Below are 15,532 nucleotides of genomic sequence, written 5' to 3' on the forward strand. Positions count from 1 at the left end.
ATCTACCACCCTCTGCCTGCTTTCTATTGGCCATACTATGCTGACACATGGTTTTTTCAGGGACAACTGGGAAATCCAGGAAAAACTCAGGAATTTTTTCATCCAGAGGAAAACAAGGAAAACCTGGAAATTTTTAAAAATTCCAGGAATTTTTCATTGTTTTGGTTTTCAGTTAAATTTTTGTAGTTTTGACTGGTAAGAACTGATACTCTAACAAAGAATTTTACTTTAGCCCATTACTGCAATATAAATGAAATGTCGTGTGACGAGGGCCTCCCGTCGGGTAGACCGTTCGTCTGGTGCAAGTCTTTCGATTTGACGCCACTTCGGCGACTTGCGCATCGATGGGGATGAAATGATGATGATTAGGACAACACAACACCCAGTCCCTGAGCGGAGAAAATCTCCGACCCAGCCGGGAATCGAACCCGGGCCCTTTGGATTGACAGTCTGTCGCGCTAACCACTCAGCTGCCGGGGGTGGACACTGCAATATAAAACTGCTGCAATAAAACATAATAAACGAGGAAAAAAATAAATGAAACTTAAGTTGCAAAGGAAATGCGCCATTTGCAGCAACAAAAAACAGTGCACACCAAGCGTCTGCCAACAGCAAAATGTGTCAAAGGCTTTAGGATGAAGACTATGCAATAGTTCATAACAACAAACTGCTTCTGATGGGCATGATATCACAGCGGTTAACATAGGTTTGTTTGAGCAGTTGCCAGCAGGCTTATGCGCATGCACAGTTGAGTCGCGTATGAGTAGTCTTTCTCCCACTTCTGGCTACTTGAAGTTTGGCTGTTAGCTTTATCCAAGGTAATTCGGCACGAGCTGTATCAGCAGCAGCAACAAGCAGTCAGATGCTACCCAGAAACATGCTGCAAGGTTTCTGCATTCGCAGAGCAGTCTGAGTTGTTGTGGGCTGTGAGGGGGTAATCTCCACGTGAACTGTGTTTACGTTTAGTGATTTTGCTGTTTTCTCTTGGTTTACAGCTCTCAAAAACAAAACATATTTCTGTGGCTGAGACTATAAAGTGAATTAAAATATTCACATAATTATGGAAGGCTAAGAATGTTATTAGTTTCAGTTTTCTTATTTTATTTCCTGTTTTTTTGGCAGTCAGCTATTAATTGTCTTGCAGAACCATCAAGTAATTTTTGTTGATTTGCTAAAAAAATTTGGCTTTGATTAATCTTTTTTGCAGAGACAGACAATTTATTTGGAACACTATTAGCTACTGTCGACTGTTTGCAGAATTTCAAGTGCACATTGTTATCTTTTGGGACGTATGACATTATGCCATAATAAAGAACTAAATATGAGATAATACAACAGTGGTACTCCAAGAAAATTTGCATTCCAAAAACCTTACTGAAAAGTTTAATATCAGCTTGAGGCCTACTTTTTTGTGAATCTGGACATACGAATGTGCTGTTTAAGTCAAATTATGCATTTTAGTAGGGTTACGAAATTCCAATGCTTTTGGAGTATCCTCTGATGTCCTGTTTCGTTTATGACATTATGTAAGATCTCTTAATGCCATATACACTATGTGATCAAAAGTATCCAGACACCCCCAAAAACATATGTTTTTCGTATTAGGTGCTTTGAGTTGCCACCTATCGCCAGGTACTCCATATCAATGACCTCAGTAGTAATTAGACATCTTGAGAGAGAAGAATGGGGCGCTCCACAGAACTCACGGAATTCGAACGTGGTCAGGTGATTGGGTTCACTTGTGTCACATGTCTGTACGCTAGATTTCCATGTTCCTAATCATCCCTAGGTCCACTGTTTACAATGTGATAGGGAAGTGGAAACGTGAAAGGACACGTACAATACAACACAAAAGCGTGCAGGCCGATCTCGTCTGTTGACTGATAAGAGACCGCCGACAGTTGAAGAGGGTCGTAATGTGTAATAAGCAGACATCTATCCAGTCCATCACACAGGAATTCCAAATTGCATCACAATCCACTGCAAGTACTCTGACAGTTAGGCGGAAGTCGAGAAAACTTGGATTTTCATGGTTGAGCGGCTGCTTATAAGCCACACATCATGCCGGTAAATGCCAAACGATGCCTTGCTTGGTGCAAGGAGTGTAACTGTTAGAAAATTGAGCAGTGGAAAAACGTCATGTGGAGTGTCGAATCACAGTACAGAATGTGGTGATCCAATGGCAGAGTGTGGGTGTGGTGAATGCCTGTTGAACATCATCTGCCAGCATGTGTAGTGCCAACAGAAAAATTTGGAGGCGGTGGTGTTATGGTGTGATTGTGTTTTTCATGGAGGGGGGTTGCACCCCTTGTTGCTTTGCATGGCACTATCACAGCACAGGCCTACATTGATGTTTCAAGCACCTTCTTGCTTCCCACTGTTGAAGAGCAATTTGGGGATGGCGATTGCATCTTTCAACACAATCAAGCACCTATTCATAATGCATGGCCTGTGGCAGAGTGATTTCATGACAGTAATGGACTGGCCTGCACAGAGTCCTGACCCAAATCCTATAGAACACCTTTGGGATGTTTTGGAATGCCAATTCATGCCAGGCCTCACTGACCGACATCGATCCCTCTCCTCAGTGCAGCGTTTCATGAAGAATGGGCAGCCATTCCCCAAGAAACGTTCCAGCACCTGATTGAATGTATTCCTGCGAGAATGGAATCTGTCATCAAGGCTAAGGGTGGGCCAACACCATATTGAATTCCAGCATTACCGATGGAGGGTGCCATGAACTTGTAAGTCATTTTCAGACAGGTGTCCGGATACTTTTGATCACATAGTGTACATATGAACATACAGACTACCTATGTCATTGTATCTGTGCAGGAACAGTAACGTCATTTTCTGGCACACTCTGACAACTGCAGAAACAAATTCTAACAAGTCGTGGGAAAATATTTCAATTGGTTGTTTGAAAAGCGTTACTTTCAAAGTACATTTTACTTTATGCAATATGAGTTATGTTACGTGTGCAAACGTGCTTTGAATTTCTTAAATCACTGAGTGTTTGGTTTTCATTTAAAGCTTAACACTTTGAGGGCCAACCGCTTAGAAGAATTTCGAGCCCAGAAGACCAGGCATTTATGTCATTACTTAAAATTTTACTTAATAATTGGCAACCAATGCAGTACAATTGCAATAAAGTCATGACTCTTTTCTTAGAAGGTGTTACACGTTTTGGGATTACACACATCTTCAGACATCACAAATTTCAACTCCTTCCTAACCAACCAGACGTCCAGCCTTAACAACTCAAAGAAAGTGTCCAATAACATATGACTATAACTACAACCTAAGCAGAGTGTATACTCTGCTTCAAGACTACTTGTGTCACATTTGTAGTCATATGTTTTATTTCTTTCAGTTTTAAGGCTGCATGCCTGGTTGGTTAGGAAGGAGTTGAAATTTGTGATGTCTGAAGATGTGTGTAATCCCAAAAAGTGTAAAATGTTCTAATAAAAGAGTCAATTGAACATCTCATGACCTTATTGCAATTGTGCAGCATTGGTTGCCAATTATTAATGTAAAAATGATCACAAGCCTCAGACGGGATTTTATGTCCTGTATATCATAAAATTTTACTGGCACATTTTGCATTTGGGTGATGTATCAAAGTGTAACATGCGCAAAAAAGACAAATGTTATATATGAAAGCATAGCTTTTTTTGTAGCTGCACTATTTACATTAATTTAAACCATTAACTTTCCTTATTTGTGTGTTCGCACTACTTAACAGGGATGTTGCTTTAGGCTGACTACATCACATGCCGTATGCTCTGAATCACTACGTTCACATGCAACATATCTTCTGGAAGATGAAAACCGAATTTCGGAATCCATTTCTCGCTGTCGTGTTTACATGTTAAAGTCTGAAGCGAATTTGCTAGCCCAGTTAACTACGGATCCCGGAAAATAGCAGATATAGTTTATGACTTAGTCAGCACAGTCACTATTTCTCTTCAATTAGATGAGGTGTCTAATATGGTCTAATATTTCTACTTATACTTCACTGCACAAAAAGCAACTCCATCAATATTAACCAAAATTTTTAAAAACAAGATGAAACCTCACAGCCCAAGCACGTTTCAATACTGGCTGTGTTCACATGGGAGCAAAAATCGATTGCGGAATTGGGAAATCGTCAACAAGAAGCGGATATTTTGAAGTGTCTGCATGACTATCCAGAAGCAGTATTGGGAGATCAGTTTACAAAATCCTGTTTTGGGAGCCCCGTGTAAACATGATGAATACCTGCTATCATCGACTGGTTAGATCACGTGACATGAACTACGATTGGCTTACAATAGCGCATTGCGATCTCGATTTCAATGCTTTGAAAACTAACATTCTGTGTTTGGTAGAATTCGTCTATATACATTCATAATACGAAAATATGCAGTGTGCACGTTGCTGCAAATCAAAGAGCTTTCCAAAACACTTTTTTTTCTGTGGTTCATTTCCTAAAGTGGCGGGAGGCTCTACACAGGTGTATAAAACCTTAACCATTCAAAGTACTGATAAGTTTTACAATCCAGAGGGAAAGTATACTGTCACTTAACATGAAAAAGCATATTTTCATTCAGGAGAAAGAGGTTTTTTTTTTGGCCGGGAAATCCGGGAGAAACCTGGGCGTTTTTTTCTTTGCCTGCATATACACCCTGTTTTGGCTCCTCCACAATGATCTGCGCCCCCCCCCCCCCCCCCCCCCGCACCTTCATAATTGTGGGGTCCCCCTCATAGTCATCCATATTTTGCTGGAATGCCTCCACCTTTTATCCTGGGTGTTAGTGGACGACCCTCCCCTGGTTATGTCTGCCCTCTGTTATCTTCACACAAGTTGTTTGTCCTCCCAGGTTTAAGTACCTGAATTTCCCACTGGAATTGGAGTCAGTTAGCGTGGATGTTGGTTATGGAAGCCTTGGCATTGCCTCCATACTGGTTAGGTTCTGCCCCCTTTTCCCAACATTTTGTATGGTCTTTTGTGCCATTTTGTTTCCCCTTCCTTGTGTCTTCCTCCTCTGGTGTTGTCCCTATTGTGTAGTAATCATGGTATTGTGTGGAAATCAGGAAAGGATGGTGATGGAGTTGGTGCACCAATGCACGTAGCATCAATGGGGTGCCCCTGCTCTCGACTTCCTGTCCCTCTCCCACTCCTGTTCTCTACTCTTCCTGCTGTGCTGCCGTTCCTTTTACCTCTTTGTTTACCCATTTTCCCTTCCCCTTCACTAGACTGTGCTGCTCATGTTGTTCCTCGCTTGTTTTCTACCACTTTAGATCAGGGACCCATGACCTCACGGTTTCATCCCCTCCCCCAATCAACCACCATCCAATCACTAGGTTTGGCAGCAGGACTAGAAGTGAGTGTAGCTGGGCCAGGGGCTAGCAGTAATATGTGCTCAATGGAATGTTCTGTCACTAGGTGGTCAACTTTGCTTTTGGTCACAGTTGGCAATGGCCATTCATTCAGGAAGACAGCTAATTAGTGGTCATGCCCACAAAGAATCCTGTGTTATTGTGGAATATGCCTATCAAGGGACTGGAATAGGATGTGGTGGGTGAGAGCAAGGATAGGTTTTGCACCTAAGTTTTCTACTGGAATACGACATGTTTCAATGTGGCTGGGGTAGGTGTGATGTAAGGATGAACCAGGATATTTTTCAGATTTGGAGGATGGCAGATTACCACTTCATGTGGAATGAGAACGATTTTTGGAAGGATGGTATTAATTTTTGTGCATGGGTAATAGGTAGTTGAACCTATGGCGAAGGATTGGAGCAATTGGTTAAGTTATTTGAGTCCGAGGTGATGTTTGATAATTGGGGCTGGTCTCCTTTGATGTTGATCTGTGGGATTTGTTGGAGGACTAGGAGCATGTACGGATATGACTCAAATGAATTTGTGGACTAGGCTTGGAGACTAAAGTGCGCATCATTTATGACGGCGGCCGAGTTTAGGTTCGTTCTGCGCATCTGACGTCACAAAACACAGTCAGCCAATGAACAGAGAACGACGTTGCCAGAGCTCGACTGCAGTGCAGACCACGGACGAGTGTCTTCAGTTTTAGAAACGTTCAGTCATAAATAAAGTGATTGAACGAAAGCAATGTCTTGATAGCAGACCTTCTTTTATAGAAAGTTTGGAAGAAGCATTCTTTATACCAATTGCTTCATATTCTATTAATTAATTAAACCAAACAAGCAATAAGTTCCTAATTCAGGCAATACCAAGGAAAGGTGTTTGCATCATTCTCACTAACCGCTTTTTCGCAATAAAGAACAGCGGTAATTATTATTTCCTATTGTACTTCGACGAAACGTGAATACTTCATAGTCATACCAACAGTGTATGTCGGTATTTTGCGTGATATTTTAAAGTCCTCCGTTAGACACATCGATTGGCGAGCTGTGTTAGCGTAATGGTTAAAGTGTATGGCTGCTAAGTGAGAAGTTCTGAGTTCAAACCTTGTTCGGTGGTTAATATTCTCTTTATTTAAAAACAATATCGAAGTGTCTTACTTCATGAATTTTATTCGTTTGAATGTAATTTTTTGAAATTTCTAGTGGCAACTAAAATCGACCATATGGAAAGTATACGCTACCTCTGCAAACTCTTCAAAAATTCGTGCAATGGTTTACTACATCTAATGCTGTACAATAACTGCGTTGAATATCAAAGAAAATTAAGTCATTTATGGAGGGAAGGTATCAGTCAAGAAGATGTGTAAAAATCAAATTTTTGAGTCAAATAGTTTTTGTGAAATCGAATGATAAGTGTGTCAAAGCAGTGGGAACACCATGTGTCTGTACAGGCGAGCAGTGCAGTGATGACAAAATCGCGCACAGCGCGGAATGCGGGGAGCACATCTCTGTAGCAGCGAAAGGCTTAATGTGGTCGTGGTGGCTTTACTTCATAAACTGCGCGCTCCCCCCTAAACGTAAGTTTGCGGACTATACTATGGCGCTGCTTCTCTTGGCGCGTACAACTGGCAACGCAGCAATCTCCCGCGTCTGGGCGGGCATGCGCGAACCGCCAAGATAAAAGAATTGAACTATAGTGCCTGTGTATGAAGGACTTCCTACTTTACCAGTGATTCTCATCATTGCATACACATCATTGATGGGTGCCTAGACTTTACAGAAGATATGTTGTAGCTATAAAAATGGATGTACCATTTATGGTTGATGGCCTTGCTGTGAACAAAACTTTTTACGAAACAACAGGGAGGTGGGATCCAATGTCGGGTAAGTGGCATGTTGGGTGGAAGAGGACTAGGTGAAGCAGGCAGGAGAGAAAATATAGAGGATGTGGAGGAATGGAGATAGAGTGTCTAGTCCCTGGAATAAGGTTGCCGATGGTACCATGAATTAATGTAAAGGAGACAGTTGTCTAAGATCTTAGGTGCTTACAATGTTTTCCTCCAGATGGCCCATGAACAGGTTTGCTGTAGGAGGGTGCCATATGGATGTCCATTGCAGTGCCATTGGATATTCTTGTATGTTATCCCCTTGAAAGAGAAGTAGTTATGGGTAAGGATATTGTCAGTCAGGTTTCTAAACTATGTGATTGTGGGTTTTGCATCAAGTGGACCTTGGAACAGGATACGCTACTATTCTATGACAGACACAAACAACGTAATCACTTTATTTTCCTGGGCTGTGATTATTCATCATTGTGCCTAAAAAGAGGAATCTTCTTCACACAGTCCTCCCTACTTCTTCCAGAGTAGTATTCCACTGCCGACCTAATCTTCAAAATATCCTGGTTCATCATTATGCCACACCTACTGAATACCAATTTACACATTATATCTATCTATGAGGGAGACCTAGGTGCAAGACCTATGCTACTCTCTAGCTCAGCACATCTTATTCCAGCTCCCTGATAGACCTATCTTACAATATGAGAAGCAGGGCTACCTGTGAAAAAGTAGTCATGTCATATATCAACACTGCTGCTTCGGAACCCATGGCATCCTAATCCTCTTTCCAATGCCAGAGTCTCTGAATTATGTAGATGTGAGTTGTCTTTACAACACATTCTTTGATCCACAATCCTTCTGCATTCAATCACTGCTTGTCCTGTCTCACACCCAGTCCTCATGCCTTCCACTTTACTGCATTAATCTGCACCAACAGTGTCACATTATGTCATGTTCTCTTGCAACCTCTCCCCCACCCTTCCTTCTCAGCTGTGAGCCTCCCTTCCCTTGACTACTTCTCCCTCTGTGCCTCATGCTCCCCTCAGCCACTCCATATGTTTTAGCCACAAATCTCAGTTGAATATCAGTTCCATGTGTATATATATTTTCTGTCATATAATGTGTCATTTTTTTAGTTTGCTTCAGTAGCTTTCCAGGCCAAAGTACATGCAATAGTGGAACAGATTGAGACAAGCAAAAGTTCTTTACACATAAGATTTCAAGCAGTAGATTTTTTCTGTTGCAGATAGCAATATGATCAGGAGGCTCAAGGTGTCATGCACACATGACAGCTGCAGTGTCAGGCAACAAAGATGAGTACTTAAAGAAGGGTGAAAGTGTAATAAAGCATAGCTGTGTTTTGGACATAGTGCATGAGAAAAAGTAATGAGTGAAAATACAGTATGTAGCAGACAAAACATTTGAGAGAGGGAGGTAGCACAAACAATGAAAATTAATAATAAACGAGAGGACAGCAGGTGGATCACTGCTGACAACATGCTGGGCAGCAAGTGGGAAGAAGTGACAGAAGAATGATGCTGGCCATCAAGTTGTGAATCTGTGAGGCATTGTAAAAATATTTTGACCCCTTACAGATAGCTTTTTGCTTGCTGAGAGCAAAGTTTAAATTGTGTTGGCCCCCCAGCAAACAAAAATTTCACACATTCTGATATCTATTTCGATGAGGCTTACTTTTGGAGTGGCATATCATATAATATTCTTATAATAAATAATAACTTCAAAGGTTTGGAATGAATCATTAGCAACACATTTGCATTGATGTATTAAAGGACTACAAATTTATTAATTGTGTACAATCTTCACAATAGGAGGCCAGAGAAATTGGATCCAAGTGCTATGTAATGGTGGCATGGCAACACAACTAGCATTGCTGTACCTTCTGGACTCTGGTTGTGGTGAGAGGCCTGTGGATTTCCTCAGGGATTACCGTTCCTCGTGGCTAAGCCTTGGAGTGTTAGGTATGTTAATTATTTTTCATATTGAAACACTGTCTCGAATTACTACAAGTGTTCTCAAAAATGTCGTTCTGTCAACAGGGGCATTTGCATGCTGTAATGGGGATACTTGGGCTTCAGAATTAGGATCTGTAATAGGTACTGCTGAACCATTTCTCATAACATCCAGGAAGAAGGTTCCCAGAGGTAAGTAACTATGCATAATTTGAATGTTTGCATTTACATACACACAAAAAGTAGCTCTCTATGTATTAAAACAAGATTTTTGTAGGGATATTCATCTCTGTATTGTGTTACTCCAATGTAAAGTTGCATGACTATTTTACATTTAAGCAATGTAATAAAATTAGTTAATGAAATTAACTGAATGCTTAACTCTGTAATACTTTGCAGGAAGTTTGTTGAAGTTTTGATGTGTTATCAGATGCATTTTTCCAGTTACACTGCTTTCATCTACGTCATATTATGAAAATAGCTGCATTGGGTTATTGTTTATTTTTTTGTCTTTTGTCATTACATGGTGGCAAGGACAGCACATAATAAAGTTGGCTCCCAGGTTACCATGAAAGAAACACATTTATTAGTAAAGACATTTAAATCAACAGTTCACAGTTCTGACATGAATTACAAAATAATAGCCACTTTGGGTAGAATGATGTGGTCTCCCAACTGGAGACCAGTGTAAGGTCCTAGATGGTGTGTTGCTCAGTCGAGGCAAAGGCTGGCCTGTTCGCCATTAGCAGAGCACTGGCAGCCAATGGGAGACCAATGTTCAAACCGAAAGCAGTCTCTGAGACACAAGACTGCCAAACTGGCTCGGCCAGGTGACAATGCCCTAAGTGTTGTTGAGTGAGGTGCAGGCTGGCTGGAGAGATGTCAGCGTAGTACTGGCAGCTGATGGGAGATCAGAGCTCGAACCAGTGGTGGCTTCTGGAACAAGAGGGTACCAATGGGCTCAGACAGCTGATATCATAGGCAATGTTGGCACAGTGTTGCAGGAGGAGCCCAATTGGATTACTAGGCCACACTTCACTGACATTCGGTCAGAAACTGTGGCCCACGCTGGAACTATTGCTGATGGCCTACACATGGGCTGCTGGGTGCAGCTGACATTGATCCCAGAGCATGAGCAAATTGTGGCAAGTTCTGGTCACGTAGCATCTTTAATAGTCAATCAGAAGGATATCTGCGAGGTGGCACATTATGTGCATGTGCAACATCCTCATTTAGCAAATTTCACTAATTGTCAATTCAACCTACATTATATGCACTTTATTATGTCAACAATGTAGTCAAAATGACTACTGTATTGTAAACTAACTAGTTTTGCCACTGTCCTATATCACATGTACAAACAATGTATGAAACTGATTCTTGGACTGATAAATAAATAAATGACTACATACACACCTCTGTGGAACCTTGTTGGTTTAATGATCTTTACCCGTATAATATTTAAGAGTGTGAAGAATAGTCATAGAATCTTGGAATTTTCCAAGCAGGTTTTTGCTGTATGGAAAGAGGCATTCATCAGTTCATACGCTTCAGTATTTCTGTGAGATTAAACCATGAGTCAGACTAACATGTGGCCATTCACAATGCTCTCAAAGTCCCATTAACCAAACTTAACAAGAGCACCACAGTCATATTTGTATAAAGCAATGAAGGGGCTAGGTTCATCCATAATAGTGACAATGACTGAGAACTGTGAAACACTGCTGATTTATAGTATCGAGCACTAATGACTTGCCTCTACACACACTCTCATAAAGGAGAATGGGTTTGAGGGTGCTTTTCCTTCTCTTGCATTAAAAGGCTATCTATAACATTTTATTTGCAGTACTCAGTATGTACAAAAATGGATAGTCAGGGGAGCATGTGTGTTTGTGCGAGACTCATGTGAACAGACACAGAGTGACAAAGACAAAAGTTAGCACATTTAGAGTTGCCTGGAGCTGTTGCAGGAAGATATGTTCAAAGCAACTTCATCATTTGAAGATTGGCTGCGTGTGTGCGCCATTCGAATATAGGCTGTGTGTGTGTGTGTGTTTTTTTTTGTTTTTTTTTTGGGGGGGGGGGGGGTTAATGAAGTGCCATTGTATCTCCTTTTGATGTCTTCCAAAGCGACTTTTTGCCAACTGTTTTCATTGTCTCAAAATTGTGGTCACTGTTTATGCTTGCTGATGCAACATATGTGCCACAGCCCTCTGTGGTTACGTCACAGCAGTATATCTCATGAAAGGTATTTGTATAATCCATTTTCAAATATTCTACCACCGAATCCAAACTTGATATTGGCCTTTGTACGAATCTGTGTGACTTCGATTTTCCAACCCCCTGCACTGGTAATTTGTGTAAATTTCAAACCACATAACACCCATGAAAAAGAAGAGGCTTGAGTTTTACAGTTCCCGGTTTTCATCGTTTTCCAGCAAAGTGCTGAACTCTATGTTTCATTTGAGTTGGCTGATCCTTCCAGAGAACTCTGAGACTACCTTCCAAGAAGAGTCAGATAACCTATTACAAATACACTTGTTGTGATTGCTGCCAGATAACACTGCGCAAGTTCTGCAATATTTCATCAGAGCAACTGTTCACCATTTTTAGGTGTTACTATTTGCTGTAACTGCTGCGAGACACGACTGTTGATACTCGTGCAGAGGTGTCATAATTTATCAGGGCTAGGAGCAGGAATTACACGTGCATGGAGAGGCGCTCACAGTTGGGGAAAATAGGGCTCATGGTGCACCCATGCTGGAAGCTGAAGAGAGACGTTCTGAGTGTGCATGGTGGGCAATGACTGTGCTTCTGTATGCTTCAAAGGTTAAAAGCTGGATTATCTTTCTACATTGTCAAAGTCCCAATTTCTTGTTTCTCCTGTTTTAATTTAATGCTGCCAGTACTGCATTCCAGGCAGTGCTTAGTTTCCTTCCACAGACATCTGTAGGGGCTGTACGGGGTTGGGTCCAAACTATGTACGTGCAATCAATGAACCTGAACCAATCATTAGGGAAGTTTCATATAAATATATTATAAACTGATTGGCATATGAGGGTGACATGCAGATGTCCATGATAAAACCACAGATTTATTTATAAATCTCCCCCTGGAAGTAGAAGAAGTTGTGGCTTATAATGAACTTGATTATGAGTATAAGAGCTGAGGTTGTGGCATTGGAGTCAACGGTTCCTATACACCTACACACTCACCCAAGCATGTCGTATTCCAATTCTGTCACAACCACTGAGAGAGATGGTGCAATGGTAAGACACTGGGCTCGTATTCGTGAGGACAGCAGTTAAAATTCGTTTCTGGCCATCGAGATTTAGATTTCCCACAGTTTCCCTGAATTTCTTAATGTGAATACCTGGATGGTTCCTTTGGAAGAGCCTTCCTCATCCTTCCCCTATTCAAACATGTGCTCCATTTCATGATCTTTTAGTCAATAGAACATTAAATCTTTATCTTCTTTTCTCCTTTTCTTCCTTGCTGCCACAGCCATGGCCTACCAACCTGTGAAAGCAGTCAAGTTGTATACTAACGCTGCTGTAACATCTGCACAGCCTTTTATCTAGACATGATTATCAACTGACTGTCATAAAAATCAGTGACCTCTGCTGATCTGTTTACATTGTATATAATATTATTTTTTGCTTATCTTAATTTCTCTTTACTTTTATCACTGTAACATTTAGATGGCTATCTACAGTTTTCCTGCAGTATCTCTCTCCACCCTCAGTCAGGTCCTCCTTTGCTGTGAGAGAAAGAGAGACATAGATTTTCATTATTTCAAATTATCTTGACTTATTTACAGTTGTCAGTATACCTCCTGCTATTACTACTGTTACAACAGCATTACTGCTGCCACAATAACAAGCTCTATAGCTAATACACTTAAAAAAGTAAAGGGGGTCACTAATACTTCTACCACCATCTAAGTTTATTTTTTCCCTTTTCTTCAGCAAATGTTACTACTACTGAAAATTATTTTGCTGTTACTAACACTAATACTAATATTCCTGCTATGATTCCATATGATCACTATTTTTCTTTATTGTAGTCAGACATGGACACACAAACATTCAGTTTACTACCACCAAAATGAATCTAGTTTCTCTCTACATTCCCTACCAGATTGGCCACTCTCTCAGGCCCAGCAGTATTTTGTTGCCTCCAGAATGAATAGCAACGATTCGGAGTGCATCATTTATACTTCAATGATTCTTCTCGGTCTTCTGGGGTACATTTGTCAACTACCTCCCTTCAGTCATTCCGTTTCAGGGCCATGTGATTGTTGAGCTATCAGGATTCATTCACACTCACTAGGATCATCTCTGCTATGGTATCTGTTGGCTATAGTTACTCCTCGCTTTTTCTGAGATGGAGCTACAAATTTAAGGAACAAGATCCTTTTCTATTCTAATTATGTCATACACAGTTTCACCTTTCAAAGCCTGTAAGGCTTCAAGACCCTTTTTTATTCTAATTATGTCATAAACAGCTTCACCTCTTAAAGCCTGCCTAGCAGTCCGTGATATATCTTCAACTAGGGGACATTCCCATTGGACATGATCTGATGTGCCACTTTCTCCACTGTCACAGGTGGTCATTGCTCTTTAACCTTTTCTATACAGATATGTAGGACATGTCCCATGTCGGGGAAGGTAGTGGACTAGTTCCCTACTTGACTGGGTATGTGTCATAATATCAGGAAGAAACCGAAATGTTCTCCTTCCTATGTCTGATAAACTGTTGAGTTTATTGCTGATTCTCTTGATGATTCCATGTATTTTTTTGATATTCTTCCTTTGTCAGCCAATAGAAGGCAGCATTTTCCTTACTTGTAGGATGAGGGCACATATGCTCATTAATATGGTTAGGACATCTGTAAACGTGGTGCTGAAGGCTCTGCAACAATGTAGCAGAATTCCTCATTGCACTTTTACTGCAGCAGGAGGTTTGATCAGTTGTAACCTGTGTGTCCAAACACTGTCATCATAGACAACAGCTGTAGTTAAGATAGACTCATGGTACTGTCTAATTACATTCAGGGCCAAACAAAACCTCTTTTAAGCCATATTAGTAATTTTATTCGTTATACAAATTCTTTACCTCGCTACAATTTCTGTACAGGCATTGAATATCCCTTGTCTGTCCAGATGCACACCAAAAGAGCTGTTGTCAGAATGCCTTTGAATTACCTCCTGATTTATGAGGGTGAGTTCAATGAAACCCTTAAAAGTGTTATACTATTTTTAATTGTAACAACGAACAAAAAACTTATGCGTCATTTTTTGTCGTTGTCTGCCTGATGTTAAATGTACATATTCTACTGCTTCAGAAGCTCATAGATACCACAATGAAAGAATTAGTTTGGTTGTTTGTGCAGCCAGTCATGCACGGCAGTTTTCACCTCATCTGCACTTCTGAAGTGCCTACCTCCCATTGCTTCTTTAAGTGTGACGAACAGATGAAAGTCACTGTGAGAGAGAGGTCTGGTGAATGAGGTGGATGTACCAGACATTCACATTTAATTTCCTGAATAGTCTCAACTGTCTTATGGGCTACTCCTGATTGCAGGGCAAATTTGATTTTTCAGCATGTCTGAATAAGAAGTACTGGTTACCATCACACCCCTATTTATGTAATATTTCAAAGTTACTCCATTTGCATTCCAGAAGAGAATGAATGTGAAGTTTCCTACAGATGGTTGAGTGCAGAATTTTTTTGGTTTCAGTGATGAGCTGTGATGCCATTCCTTGCTTGACCTTTTCATTTCTGGTGGTGGTAGTGGACCCAAGTCTCATTCCCTTTAACAACTTTTCCCAGAAATGCATCACCTTCGACATGCAAGTGATGCAAAAGTTCACAGGTATCGATGCGACAGTCTTTCAGGTCTGCAGTCAACTGATGTGGCACCTATCTTACAGACACGTTATTAAAGCACAGTACATCGTGAACAATATTCTGCACTGAACCAGTACTAATCTTCAGACTTGTGGTATTTCATTCAGAGTTACATGTCTGTTTTCCTTTACAAGCTCCTCCACTAACACAATGTTCTAGTCCGTTGCTATGTGGTGAGCCTGCTCTGGTCTTGGGGTACCTTTCACAGAAGTTACGCCACTTTTAAACTTCCTACATCACTCGTACACTTTCTACAACGACAAACACAGATCACCGAACTGAGCTGTCATTCTGTGATGAATTTTGATTGGTTTGACACCTTCACTACACAAGAAATGCATCACAGATTGCTGCTCACTCACAGTGAAGGCTGACAAGGGGCAGCCATCTCTTTGTAGATGCTGCTGCCTTCTCTTGCATTGCAGCATCACTCTGTTGGTCA

At 40.9% G+C, this 15,532-nt stretch overlaps 1 protein-coding gene across 2 annotated transcripts in view; it reads left to right on the plus strand.

The window, feature by feature from the left end:
* Positions 1-15,532, plus strand: part of LOC126473417 (transmembrane protein 19) — a 90,488-nt gene that overhangs the window by 20,168 nt on the left and 54,788 nt on the right. For both annotated transcript variants that reach the window (XM_050100444.1, XM_050100443.1), the window contains exons 4-5: positions 9,037-9,186; positions 9,265-9,369. In XM_050100444.1, coding sequence (XP_049956401.1) covers positions 9,037-9,186; positions 9,265-9,369 — 255 coding nt within the window. The remainder of the gene's footprint in view (positions 1-9,036; positions 9,187-9,264; positions 9,370-15,532) is intronic.

The sequence above is a fragment of the Schistocerca serialis genome, chromosome 4 (assembly GCF_023864345.2).
Source record: "Schistocerca serialis cubense isolate TAMUIC-IGC-003099 chromosome 4, iqSchSeri2.2, whole genome shotgun sequence".
NCBI lineage: Eukaryota > Metazoa > Arthropoda > Insecta > Orthoptera > Acrididae > Schistocerca > Schistocerca serialis.